We start from the raw sequence: 14112 nt of genomic DNA on the forward strand, positions 1-14112 counted from the left end.
AACTTCTAGAAAGTTATTGCAAAGAATCTTAACTAGGTGAAGTGTCTAGGAAGCTTTAAAGTTGCATGGCCAAATTAAAGAAATTGAGTTTGAATGAATGATATTAAGCCTGTGCTTAGTCTTGGGATTATTACTCTTTGTTGATATTCTGATGCCTGGAGATGAAATATAGCAAGGGGTCAGCATCAAACTGCAGCAAACACTTGTATTTTACCACTGTCAAGCTGATATTCCTCAGGAGAAATGCTTTTCACTTATGAACACAAATTTGGGTGTAAATACTGGTTCTTTATATCAGGACTTTAGTGTTGTGTTGCCTTTGTTAATATAAATTAAATAGTTATGGTAATGTCAATTAAAGAGGATTAAAGAGTTCAGGGACAGTGGATCTAGTTCTCTGGTTAAACTATTTGTATTATAGGTCATCAGCTTCACAGATTTTTTTTGTTTATAGGTGGAACTGGAAAAATTGCTTCAGTCAGAACCAAGTTGTTTTCTGTTGAATCTGTTGCATTTGAGGGCTTATAGTTTTGTCTTTGCTTAATTCACATTTCTGATGTTTAATTTGTAGAGACTTGAAGCCTGAGAATATACTTCTTGATGACTGTGGTGAGTAAAAATGAAAATTAATTTGAAATCAGGAATTATACCTCTAATACCAAGCCAGAAATATATAACAAAAGAGACTTCATTGGTGAATCTTAATTTAGCAAAGACAATACTGCCTTGCTTTTTAGAAAGCAGGGGAAAACTTTGGGAGTCAACCATTAATATTTATGAAGGGTCAATATTCTACCTTCAAATGGCTAGTTTTTCCCTTTTGCTCCTCATTTTCCCCCTCCTCTTGATTTAATATCACTAAAATTTTTACATGGATTTGTTTTGTTTGTCTTTTCTTCAATTATGGAAACATGATTTGTTAGATGAGGGGGGCAGAATTTTACTTAGTAAACCAGATTGTTTAGACAGTGGGATAAATCTGAAGTATTTCTGTTTTAACATTTTGACTAAGAGAGGTCTGATGGTCTCTGATGCATATGTGGCTGGACGGGATCAAGGAAGTACAAACAACATGAAGAACTGTTTGTAGTCCTTTGTTTGTCAAAAGCCAAATTAATTCTCTTTAATGACTTTGTATGCAAGTCATTACCAGAATCTTTTGAATTGACTGTGGAACATGTGCAGGAATTCTCTTCTAAGCTGTGGATTAATATTACAAGTTTGTTCTTGCAACTGCTGAGCATTTTAGTTGAGGAAAAACTGTTTTTGAAGTCATTAGCACACAATTTTTTTTAAAGTCAGCATGTTCTGACTGATAATTTTCAAAAAAGATAATGCTTGAGAGAAGTCACTTTCCAAGAGCTAAAGCTTTGCTAGACATCAAATGCATTCTTTAATTTTTCTCTCCAGCAATGTCTTAGAAAAGCTGAAGGGTTCTTTGAGGAAAAATGTAGCCTTGCAGGACTGCACTAGAATGCTTCCTCTCTGCCAGGGATATTTTGATCTAGTTCCAGAGAGCACAGGAGACTAATTAGAAAATCTCTTCAGGAGCTCAGATCTTGCACTTGAAAAGGAGTTCATCAGATGTCAGGGAATACAAGAGCATCTGAATGTATTTAAAATAGCATTTGCTGCTCCAGAGCATTACTTTATTTACTTTATTTCCAACCAGTATATAAAATGGAACTTGACTTTCTCCTCTCTCTCTCTCTCTCTCTCTCTCTCTCTCCATCCCCTGATTATCTAACACATGTACATAAGAACTTAATGTGCTGTTGACTAATATTGATGCTGTAGAGCTTTTTGAATGCCACAGCATGTATGCACAAAGGTTAATTGGGCATTGGAATGGGCTACCCAGAGAGGTGATGCAGTGTCCACTCTTGGAGGCTTTCTAAATAAGTATTTTAAAAGCCTGGGACACTTTGGGCTGCCTGCTTGCTCAGAAGGTGTTATTAGAGACCTTCTGAAATCCCTTCCAGCCTGAATCATTCTGTGAGTCTGTGGTGTTTCTGTAAATAGTATCCCTGTCCTTATAACCAGTATTAGAAATAAGTGTGAGTTTTGCTCTTTTTTTTCATTTTTGCCACAAATCTTTCTACAAAATTGTTTCAGAATTGAATTGGAAATGTAATTGTCCTTTCTTCTGTCTAGACTTTTACATTTTTATTGAGAAAGTACCTTATGTGTTTTTACATTAAAATGTCAATACAGTTCTTGCCTTGAAATGGCTTGAATGTGCTTGAAACAGTTCAGGAGTCTATCCAACAAAGAATGGGAATATCCATGGGAATGTAAGGGAGAGTGGGGTGGATTTATTCCCATTGCCCTGCTTGGACTGGTTCCCCACTGAGCAGTGCATGACAAACCAGTCCATTGCCAGATGATTTCTGTTAGAGGTACAGCTCTAAAGGCCGTGTGTGATAGGGGAAGGTCATCAGCTTGAGACATTTGGCTGATAAAGTGCAATAAAAGCTGTTTTCCACTTAGGAGTGACTTATGAGAAGAGGAAATCCCCGAATTGAACTGACATGTTACTATATAAATAATTCTGAGTGGATTATTGACTGGGCTGCTCTTGGTTTGGGGTGGGAGTGGGGATAGCAATTCCAAGTACTCATGTTTGGCATTATTGGGGTACTTCATTACATGAAAAAGAGCTCTCTCAGTACAGGCTACAGTTTTCTCACATTTGGAATAAATTAATTTTGAAGTTTTACTAAGAAGTCAGAAAGCTAAGGGCTTGTGGTGGGTATGCAGAATGGAAAACCACAAGTGTCTGATGCATAGATGCAGAATCTGAAATGAGCATTTCTCTTTGTCCAAGAACAGCAGCCTATGCCAAAGCTAGGAATTAGAGTGCTTAAGAGCAAATTATTTTTGTCTGACCTTCAGAAAATCAGTTATATCTGTGCCTCTCTTTCTGCACATTTTTAAGGAGGAGCTGAATAAAACACTCTTTTCAAGTTAAGTTAAATAAACTTAGGGCTATATGAATCTTTTGATACTTTGCAGTGGGGTTTTTTATGAGATGTGCAATAGAAATTTTTTGTTTTAAAAGTGATAGTACTTCATTATTTTACTTCATTAATTGGCTGACTATGTATAATTTATTTTAACATAAATAGGACATATCAGGATTTCAGATCTTGGATTGGCTGTGCAGATTCCAGAAGGTGAAACTGTCCGAGGACGTGTTGGGACTGTTGGTTACATGGGTATGTAAAGCATCCTTTGCTAGTTACATTTTACCAGAAAATTTGCTTCTGTGAATTTAAGAACTGTATTGGACCTGGATTAGTTACTAGACATGTTATGGGAAGAAGAAAGGTTAAAATATGCATTTGTAGATGTTACTTAATTGTAAGCCTACTGATAAACTTGAAAACTTAAATGAAAATTCCAGCTTTAGGCAGAACTTTAACAAAGCACCTAATTTTTTTCTGGGATTCAAAGAGATTTATGGTCACAGGTAAACAGAGAAATTACTGTGACAGTACATTTCTTTCCATGCTTTGGAAAACTTCATTCTCAGGGTTTTTTTTTTCCATTCTCTAAAGAATACTGGTTTTAAGCATTCAAGAAATTAAGTTTTTCTCTTGAATATAAACAGAGTTCTCACTGTAGAAATGAAAGTTTCTTCAAAGTACAGAAGAGTCACACAAACATGTCTGCACAGGGCCCAGAGAGAGTACCTGAGAGTTTTTCCAATACACACAATTAGTCAATTTAAAGTGAAATGATGTGGGTGTGTGTTTGTTTTTGCTTTGTAGCTCCAGAAGTGCTCAAAAACGAGAAGTATACATTCAGTCCGGATTGGTGGGGCCTTGGCTGTTTGATTTATGAGATGATTGAAGGGCAGTCTCCATTCAGGAAGCACAAGGAAAGAGTTAAACGCGATGAGATTGACCGCAGAGTAAAGGAGGACCAGGAAACATACTCAGACAAGTTTTCAGAGGAGGCAAAATCCATCTGCAGGATGGTGGGTGAAGAGACATAGAGGTTTGGAAATTAAATTTCTAATCCTTTTAAAGAGACCAACTACTTTATTTTAAAATCTTGAAAAATTTTCGGAACGGGATTTCCTAAACCTTCCTTTAGTTCATATGAAAGTTTGTGATTGTTCATGAGCTGTTCAGTTATCAAACTTCAAGAATTCAGAACTTTTCTTAAGATGAAGGAAAGCTGCATAAATTAATTATTCATCACATGAATGAAATGGTCTAGTACTGCTTCGACCACTTGTTATTGTAGATGGAGTGCAATAGCATGCTCAAATAGGATACTGCATAGGAACAAGTGGCTGAGTAGTACAACGGTTTCTTCACATAAAACGTTATCTACAAGACAATTTTTTTTTCTATCTTGCTTCTTCTTAAATTTATACAGAAAGCTTCACAAGTTTTCTGTACTATTTAATGCAAGATATATGCATTACTTAAGCCCATAGGAAAAAATAGAAGTCTCTTTCCTGAAAGGAAAGCCTACTGCAAAGTCTGTACTGTCAAGTCTTCTTAATATGACATCAATTAAAATATTTTCATATAGCTTTGGGCATAATCTTCAAATAATGTGCTTTGAGGCGTTCTTTTGTCTGTTGAAAATATATTTGTTCCCAGAATGTTGTTGTTTGGGTTTCCAGGTATAGTTCCAATTGATACATGATAAATTTACTTAATAAGAGCCCAAGTAGCAAAATAAACTGATTGAAAGACATTGTATGTAGATTATATTTTTTTTAGTTGTGGGATTATATCATGGATCAGCTTTTTTCCATGTATCTGCAGTTACTTGCTAAAAATCCAGGGGAACGACTGGGCTGCACTGAAGGAGGAGCTGCTGTTGTAAAGCAACATCCTATTTTCAAGAACATCAACTTCAAGAGGCTGGAAGCTAACATGTTAGAACCTCCATTCTTGCCAGATGTAAGTAGGTGAGACAGATTTGATTAGTATCTAAAAAGGGAAGAACTGTCATAATTCTGTTAGCAGTCATATGAACTCCAGAGAAACCTTTAAAGTTAGTTACACTGGTAGGAGAATGCCATTGTTGCTATTGATGATAACTAATTGTTGTGTTTCATCTGAGATCACAAAACAATTTACAATAGTGGTATTTCCCTAGGGAGCTTTGTAGCTGATTTCTTACCCCATAAAAGTCCCCTTCCATTGCTCAGATGCAGAAGAAATGAGGAATAGCTTTGAAGAAAATATTCCAGAGTTGAAAGAAAGGTGACAGAAGATGAGTGAATTATGATAATCACTGAGATCCAAACAAGCTGCTTCTGGCTTTGATATTTCTTTTCTCTTACTTGCAGGATGGATAGAATTGCTCAGGTTACTTATGAAGAGCATCTTTGTATTTCTGTTCCATAGAATAATGTAATTTGCTGATCAGCAGTGTGAAATGTAAAATTGCAGACATTTTGCTCTCTTTTGCTCATCTAGAGAAAATAAAACCAAACTAAAAGTCCCCAGATCCAAAACTTTAATGAAGTAATCTTGTCTTGTACTGCAGCCACGTGCAGTTTATTGTAAAGATGTCCTGGACATTGAGCAGTTCTCAACAGTGAAAGGAGTGAACCTGGATACCACAGATGATGACTTCTATTCCAAATTTGTGACGGGTTGTGTCTCAATCCCTTGGCAAAATGAGGTAATGCACATTTCATAAAAGATTATTTCTTTAGTACAGCAGTATAGAATATTTAATAAAATATATAATTATAATTATTTTCTCTAGGAGATGTAAAGACATTTCTGCTTTAGACTTCTTTGCTGAGAGGCTTAACAATTTTTTTTTCCAAAAACATAAGAAACTTGCTAAAAACTGAGATTTATAGTAAACTTGCATAAACAAAGTCTGGCATCTTGTCATCATAGGCACAGCTTACAGAACAGTATTAGTATCTGTAAGACCACCCTTTCCTTGTTCTTCAGTCCCATGTTGTTCAGTATTGCTGTTGACAGGAGAGGGATGGAATGCTATTCCAAGTGTTCAAAAGCAAATAGGTGCAGTGCAAGCTGTTTGTGTATAGCCTGTGTATCAATAGAGTATCCAAGTGACAGCAATACAGAATTGCAGACTCACCTTTTTCAAGGTTTCAAAACAAACAGTTCAATATCAGTTGAGTCAGACTTTCCCTTAAGAGTTTGTTTTGTGTGCCTAGTGAATGAATATTCTAGTAGTCTGCATAGAGTACTAGAATTCTGCTGCCTCTGCATGCAATTCAAATCTATTTACTGTTTCAGCAAGAGCACTCAGTAACAATTACTTAAAATTGTAGTTTTGTTATGAATGCCTTGTCCCCATTATAATCTATTCGTGACTTTCTGAAATTGCTATTGTCTTGAGTTCTACCAATGTCATTTCTCTCCCAGTATGATTGCATTTTATTTAAAGCTTGAACACAAAAGATGAGCAATTTCTGAATAATTTGGAGGAAAAAGTACATTCCCCTCTGTTTTCCTTTTGTTTTTTTGCATTACATTAAGGATATTTGAAAAGGTATCATTTGACATAGAGAGCTTTCACTGAGAAACAGTGAGTCTTGGAGAGAGAAGTATTTCCTATACTATGTTGTAATTCTAAACCTCAGAATATGATCTAGACATTAAAAAATGCACTGCAGCTTAATAACTAACCCTGCAGAGAGGGTTAAAGTAGTTGTAGAATTCTTGTGATGGCAATTCCTGTTCTTCAAGGAAGAACTGCGGATTTCATGGTACATTTGTGCTTATTTTTTTCTTTTAATTCATGTTACTGAGCTTTCCCTCAAATTTTTGCCTCTCAAGACTTTCTCTCACCATTCCATAATTTACCCAATGTCCTGGTTTACAACAAAAGCAGGCTGCATTTCTTCTTATTCCTCTTTATGCCCTCTCTCCCTCTACAAGGTATATTCACAGTTTTAAGCTGCACCAAGGGAAATATAGGTTGGATAATAGGAAAAAGTTTTTTACAGAAAGAGTGATAAATTACTGGAATGGTCTGCCCGAGGAGGTGGTGGAGTCACCATCCCTAAATGTGCTTAAAAAAAGCCTGGATGTGGCACTTGGTGCCATGGTTAATTGAGGTGTTAGGGCTGGATTGGACTCAATGATCTTGAAGGTCTCTTCCAACCCAGTGATTCTGTGATTCCTTTGGCTGCCAGCTGCTGTGACAGATGTGTACTGGTGGCACTTACTGGTAAATGCCAGCTGGATTTGGCCATTAGCCACTCCCCCCCTTCTGACCCTGCCTGTTGGTTGTATTTTGGCATTCACTCTTCCTGCTGTCCTTTCTGTACCCAGTAATTGTGGTTTTATTTCTTTTGTTTCTGTGCACACAAAGATTATTTCAAAATCCTTTGCTTCTCTCCAGAGACCCATCTTCGTTATATCTTTTTTTTTTCCTCCCATGTCATGTTTATTAATTAAGTTCAGTCAAGGGCATAGAGATAATTTTTTTTTTCGGCTGGCCTGCTCTAAAATGAACAGAATACCTGAAAGGAAAATCTGTTTCTGGTTCTAAAAGCTTCTCTTTATTGCATCATGAGTATAAGAAAGGCAAGAATGCAAAAAAAGCAAGGGAGTACCTGACACCTGTGTGAGAGTGCTCTCATTGCTATTCTTTAGTTGGTTGAGTGCACAAGGTGAGTCAATGTCAGCTTTGTGCTTCCTTTTGGAGACAGTGGTATAGTTTGGCTGATGAATTTTTAAGTGTTAGGAGTACCCAGCCCGGGAACAACAACAACCTGGAACTTGTTTGAGAGGCTTTTATGGATATTTCATTTATATTTCATATGTTTCAAAGATGATTGAAACGGGATGCTTTGAAGATATCAATGCATATGAAACTGATGGTACTGTGTCGCCAGACAGAGAGAAGTCTCCTAAGCCAAAGAGAGGCTTCTTTCACAGACTTTTTAGTGGAGAGGTAAGGGCATTTATTTTCTTTCATTAAATTAACTTCCATTCTTTTTTTATTATTATTAATTTGTGATAGGAAAACCAAGTTGCTCACTGCATTGTGAAACCAATGAAATCTGGTTTGTTATGGCTTTGCCTCTCCACCACAGTTCAGAAATTATGGTAATCCCTATAACTACAGGAGGCTTTCCTGCCTCAGCATTCTGTCCTCCTCTACTTACCTGGGTTCTGTTAAAAACTGTGCTCTAGACCTTTGCTAAAGAGGTTAATTTGGGTCCTGCTTCTTATATATTTTACCATTTTTAATGAAACCTGTGTACATGTCTTCAGAGATAATTGAGGCCCTGTGTAAAAACTAGTAATAAGTAAATTTATAAGCAAAAATAAGTAAGTTTATATGCAAAAATAGGTATCTATCCAATAAATAAGTAAATAAGTCGAAATATCCCCAAAATAAATGAGAGGCACCATGAAACAAATGTTAAAATATCTTGGGCAGTTTAATGCCTTCACCAAAACAATGACATAATAGATCTTTACCTAGCTGATAATGCACAGCCTTTTCTTACACACAGACTTCTACTCTTTAGTAGAAGAATTTCCTGTTCAGAGAATTGAGTATTTACCACCTAGAAGACACATCATGTATTGTAATTGTCTACAGGATATAAGAAATAGACTATTTGTAAAGGTTTGCAGTTGAAAATGTTATATAGAATTCTGCTTGCTCAGTGTGCCTGCACATAGAGAGGAAATATCTTGAGAAGCTTGAGTGTATTCCAGTAGTGAAGAGGGTAGAAATTACTTTTGCTTTCAAGCAGAAATGGAATTTTAAAATTGCTAGGTGCATATTGTTAAGTAGCCACAGCAAGGCCGTGTATTAAAATTGCATGAAGAAATTTTTTGTCTTCAGCTGGCAATTCACCTTTCTAAAATGGTACAATGCTAATGGAATGTATAATAGTACTGTCATTTTTAGTTCATCTTTTCAAATACACTTTCCCCCCATTTTGACTAATGGAATAGAAGGGATGGCTGAGTGTACTAATATTCTCACATAGCTAAAGTTAAAGCTTGTGTCTTACTGTAGTCGTTTCAAACCAAAAATCAGCAGGATTTGTACTGTCCCAAGATATGGTTCTATGTATAGAGAAGAAGTCCTAAAAAATGAATATGGTTTGACAGTTTTCAGTTGGTTTTGAACTAATAGGATTGCAGTTAATTGTCTTGTGAAGTTAGAAGAAGAGATTGGGTTTGAGGTTATGGATTCCTTTGAGTTTCCCAAAGCATTTACTTAGCATGGAGTAAAATGTGCTGGAAAAATACCCACCCCCCCAGCCTTTCTGTGTCCCATAAAACACACAAATGAACAATAGTATTAGTTCTGCAGCTGAGTTGTCTGTTTGTCTTCTCTTGCAGGTCTGCTTTAAGTCTGATTGCAGTGATGATGAGCAGGAGTCCTCCAGACTTTAAATCATTTTATGCTCATCAGAAAGGATGAGCAAGCATTAAATGTTTTATATCTCTGTAGCAAATTGTATTATATATATTTTTTATCTGAGTTTAAGGATTTTTGTACATTTGTACTTCATTTGTTTTAAGATGTATATTTTCACTAAAGCTTAATTGTACAAAAAGCAATGAGTGCCATTTGAGTGAGTGTGTTTCTGTATGTATTTGATTTATCTTGATTATTTTTTTCCCAGTGGAATGAATCTAGGAATACTAAAAGGATTTTAAAGTACAGAGATAGTATCTATGGCATCACTGTAACTTGACTTTGTATGCTCCTGGTAAAACTCTTCTTGATCATTAGGATCTTTATTAGCAATTTTCTTAACAGTAAAATTGATGTACTGATAAATTTAATAATTCTGGTATTATCCAGCAGCATGGCAGTGCTATTACCTAATGTATCTCTCAAGCAACTGCTAAGAGAATAAAAGGAATTCAGTGCACTGTGGCCAGCTATTAGGAATTGCTCTTTATTATCAGGCTCTGTAGAATCTCTTTCTGTATTTCTGTATAAAGAGAACTTTGAACATTTAGCTTAATCCTCAAACTGAAGTATCCCATCTTCTCTTTCCTACCCATCTTACACATCCTCTCCATAGAGTTTCTTGGCATGAACCATGCAAGTCAACCTATGCCAAAATTTTATAACTATATTTTAAAAACTTTGTTGTCTTTACTGAAATTATTTCTTTTTACCTGTGGGGACACAGTTTTATTTTATTTTCTGTAAATGAAGTTGTTTTTAACTCCATGTAGAATGTTATGTTTTTATAATGGGTTAAAAAACAAAGCCTGGCTCTTCTTACTAACATCCTCTCTGCTTATGTTGTGATATGCAATGTTCTAGGGTTGACAGTGATCACTGCCACTGGGGGAAGGGCAAGGTAGCATTAAGTATTGAATTTAATTATGTAAGTATTTTTATAGCCTTTTAAAACGGAAACATTAAAATATGTTTTTAATGATTGCTTAATACAGATATGGAACTGGTATTGAAATTTGTTATGTTTACCTGATGTCCATTAGTTAAACTGACAAAAGCTGCTTGAAAGCTAGGCAAACTTCCATTCTTCTGGACTTACTGTAGGTCAGACTCTTTATTATGTAAACTTCTAGTAAAACTTCATCTGGGTATGAAAGTCACTTTAAAGAGCACATTTCATTAAGAGCCTCTTCTGTTTTCAAAATTGAGTTGGATACTTGAAATATAATGGAGTTGGAGACATGATTTTAGTTTCATATTTTGTTCTGTATTCTCAAGATTTGTCTCAACTGTGCATGCATTCATTGGGGCACCAACTGGGCCACACATGTATTGTACACACAGAGCAACTGAATAGCACCCCCACCTCAAAAAGGTCCCTCTTGTGATCTGCAGACCCACTGGAAGAAACTTCACCTGCTTCTGAGAAACTCACAAGATATATTTGATATTCAAGCCCATCATCAGGTTTTAATTCACGGTATTTGGTCTCTAAAGACAAAGTTTTAATGGATTAGAATTTGAAAAAATTGGAAAACCAGTGTGTTGCAGAACCCTGCTGGGGCTCATCTGGTGTCTCTCTGAAATTGTTCCTCTTGGCTACTGTGCCACAGGAATGAGGAATGGACCTATTTTCTTGTGTGTTCGGTGCATTTTTCCTCCAGTCTAAAACAGCACACAAGACAGCAAAATTACTCTTTTCGAGAGTACAAAGGGAGAAATTGGCAGAGGGAGAGAGAGTTTGAATGAATTACTGGAAGATGGTCTGATGTAATACTGAAGGGATGGGAGACTTGACAGAAATATCTGAAGTAAGGGTGTTGGCTAGAACCATTATGTGTGAGACAATGAGCTGGCAGTCTGACCTGACCCTCTTTATTTTGTACCACAGCAATAGAAGAACTCTAAAAAGAGAGGAATGGAAAAATGGAGAAGGAACAGAAGGGTTTTATAAATACCTACATGGTTGGAGCAGTCATTGTTTCCCTGATGAAGGGGTTTGAATTTTTAAGATCTTAGGCTTGCTGTTCTGAGGCAAAGGTGACTGTATAAACAGTAGACATGCAGGGTGACAGTCTGGATTTAATGTCTGTGTGGGGCAACTTGAAATTTGGGCAAGAATACCACGGACACAAGCTGAATATTTTTGATGAAGAAAAATTTTTGTGAAGTAAATTGGTTTTAACAGATTAAAAAAAATTCTGAAAGTCTATTTATCATGTATTTCAAGTTTTCTTTCTGTATGGGATGGAGAGGAATCTTAAAAAAAAACTAAAAATCACTTCTCTGTTTTGGAGTGTTGAGGGTTAACATATATTTTCCAGGAATCTGTGAAGAAAGAGGGTTAAAAGAAAAGGGAAATTGTTCCTAAGAAGTGGTTATTTACATGTCGGCTTCTTTGGAAAAAGGAACTCCTTGTAAAAAAGTGAGAATTTGTTTGTTTTTATAAAGTTTTACTTAAGAAAAAACTTTTGGAATTAAACTAAGTTCAGAATACTACTATTGAATTGTTTTGAGTGAGTACATGTTTGCAGGATTGTGACCTAATTCCGTTGGGTTTGGGGTTTGGTTTTTTTTGGTTAGTTGATTGGTTCTTCCCCAATAGGCTCAAGATGGCATTATTGTCCTATAAATTTGTCCTTTTTGGCTAGAAATACAAGCATGTAATAATGACTGCATCTTATCTGATGTGAATCCCCTGGAAAATTAGCAAAAACAAGGAACTGGAAGGATCAGCAATCAGCATAAGTCTCCTTACACAGTACATGGAGGGGAAGATGTTATGCTGTTTAATCTAAGGTGACTGCATTGGTTAAAGGCCTTTTCTGTAGTATAAGGAGCTTGGAGGTGCATCTTGAGAGCAGGGAAAGGCTAAGGAGAGGGGAGAACACCTGAAAACAAAATATCACGGTGCAAGATATTTAATATGAACTTAGCTCTTGATTTTTTTAGGACAAAACTGGGACAACAAAGGGGGAAAATAGCAGGTTGTGTTGACAGATTATGTAGCCTTTTACTACATGAAACTGTTGGAGTGGGATGGGGGAAGCCAACATAACTTCTTGTAATTCAGCATTCTCTAGACCCATATGTTAGAAGGCTCTAACAATCCAATGTTCTACTGGTGCAAGACTTGGAAAGACCTATGGAATTCCATGGAGTTATTTGCATGAGATCAACCCTCCTTTCCTGTGGTGTGTATTTCCAAGCATTTGTGTATGTAAATCTTCATGTTTGCTTGTGAGTACCTCAAACCTCTCTATTTAGCTCAAAATTCAGAAACTGTGAAACAATGTACCAGTGTCTTATTGGTTTACTTAATGCTTTTCAATGTTGTGATCAGAAGAATAGGATCTTCATGCCTCAGGGTTGTTTTTCTCTAGTAAGAAAGGTGTCAGCTTTTCCCTGCCCCCTGAGGTGTGTTCAAAATATAGAGATGGTGTTGTTTCTGGATTATAAAAAAAACAGAACAGTCTCAGCTGAAAAAAGGAGCACTTAAAACTAATAGTAAATAGGGAAAAAAACCCTGTGGTATGTCTGTAACAAGAGTGTTATTGACAAACCTTAGCCTTTAATATCTCTTGTGTCTCTTTTTTTTTTTTTTCCCAAATCATTCTTAAAACAGTAGTCCTGAAAGGTTTTGAGTGTGAAAGAGAGTTATCTCCAAATCAGAATAAAATCGTCTGGTTTATAAATCAAATATATAAGCAAATATAATATAAATGCAATTAAAACCAACTAACAATCCATTCTTAGAATGCACTTCAATTATTTTTCAGACTACACTGATATAAGAATTTTCTCATTGCCATTTGTATGAATGGAGAATACTTGTTTACAAGTTACTAAAATATGACAACAAAAGTAATATTTTCCTATGGTTTACACTTCATCATGATATGAATTTAACATTGGAATTATTATCTGCATTTTAGTGTAGGTTTTCAGAAAACACTTCTCTTTAGGAAGTGAAATTCAAATTATTGGAAAGCATCCTTAAACTGAAGTCATATTTACTTTGATTTTCATTACTCACTTGGCTTATTCGGTGATGATGATGTATTTTCTGTTGAATGAAACATTCTTTTTTATTTCATAATTGTTCTTGTGGTATAACTTAAATTTTGCACATGAGATGTAGGCAACTTTTTTCCATGATTCAGATATGTCCAAACCACCAGAATTCTTTCCAGGCATAGGAAGCTGACTGTTAAATGTGATGTGTTACTTCCAGCATCTCCAACCACTGACTGTTCTTCTGTGAGCTGTTTTCCTGGACGTTCTAGCATTGTAATTCCTGAAATAAAAGCAAAACACTGCCACATATCTCACCCACACGTATTACTGTCTAATGTGATTTATTTACCATGTCTATTGTGGTAGCTGGGATAGAAAAAGAAAAAAAACATTGTAGTTAAAATAAATTTCAAATTTATTGAAGCAGAAAGTCTCCTGCATTGTATAAGCTTTTTACCAATGTAAGATAGTTGAATCCAGGAAAAGATGCCCTAGTTCTGCTGCACTGGCTCAATTGATACCTTATCTCATGGTCTGGATCTAGATTTCTGCATAAATTTCCATGTGAAAAGACAGAATTATCGGCATGGGCTGTTTTTCATTTGCACATTTATTGTAATTTTATAACATGAGCTGAAGGACAAAGCCCCCAAATGCTCTCCAAAAGGGCTTCAAATTAAATGACCT

At 35.9% G+C, this 14112-nt stretch overlaps 1 protein-coding gene across 2 annotated transcripts in view; it reads left to right on the forward strand.

Moving 5' to 3' along the window:
* The window catches only part of GRK4 (G protein-coupled receptor kinase 4), a 35261-nt gene extending 24838 nt beyond the window's left edge, over nt 1-10423 (forward strand). For both annotated transcript variants that reach the window (XM_059470361.1, XM_059470362.1), the window contains exons 10-16: nt 572-609; nt 3129-3218; nt 3774-3982; nt 4788-4925; nt 5518-5655; nt 7795-7917; nt 9330-10423. In XM_059470361.1, coding sequence (XP_059326344.1) covers nt 572-609; nt 3129-3218; nt 3774-3982; nt 4788-4925; nt 5518-5655; nt 7795-7917; nt 9330-9383 — 790 coding nt within the window. In that variant the 3' untranslated portion in view covers nt 9384-10423. The remainder of the gene's footprint in view (nt 1-571; nt 610-3128; nt 3219-3773; nt 3983-4787; nt 4926-5517; nt 5656-7794; nt 7918-9329) is intronic.
* Nucleotides 10424-14112: the final 3689 nt, after the last annotated feature.

The sequence above is a fragment of the Ammospiza nelsoni genome, chromosome 4, assembly GCF_027579445.1.
Source record: "Ammospiza nelsoni isolate bAmmNel1 chromosome 4, bAmmNel1.pri, whole genome shotgun sequence".
Classification (NCBI taxonomy): domain Eukaryota; kingdom Metazoa; phylum Chordata; class Aves; order Passeriformes; family Passerellidae; genus Ammospiza; species Ammospiza nelsoni.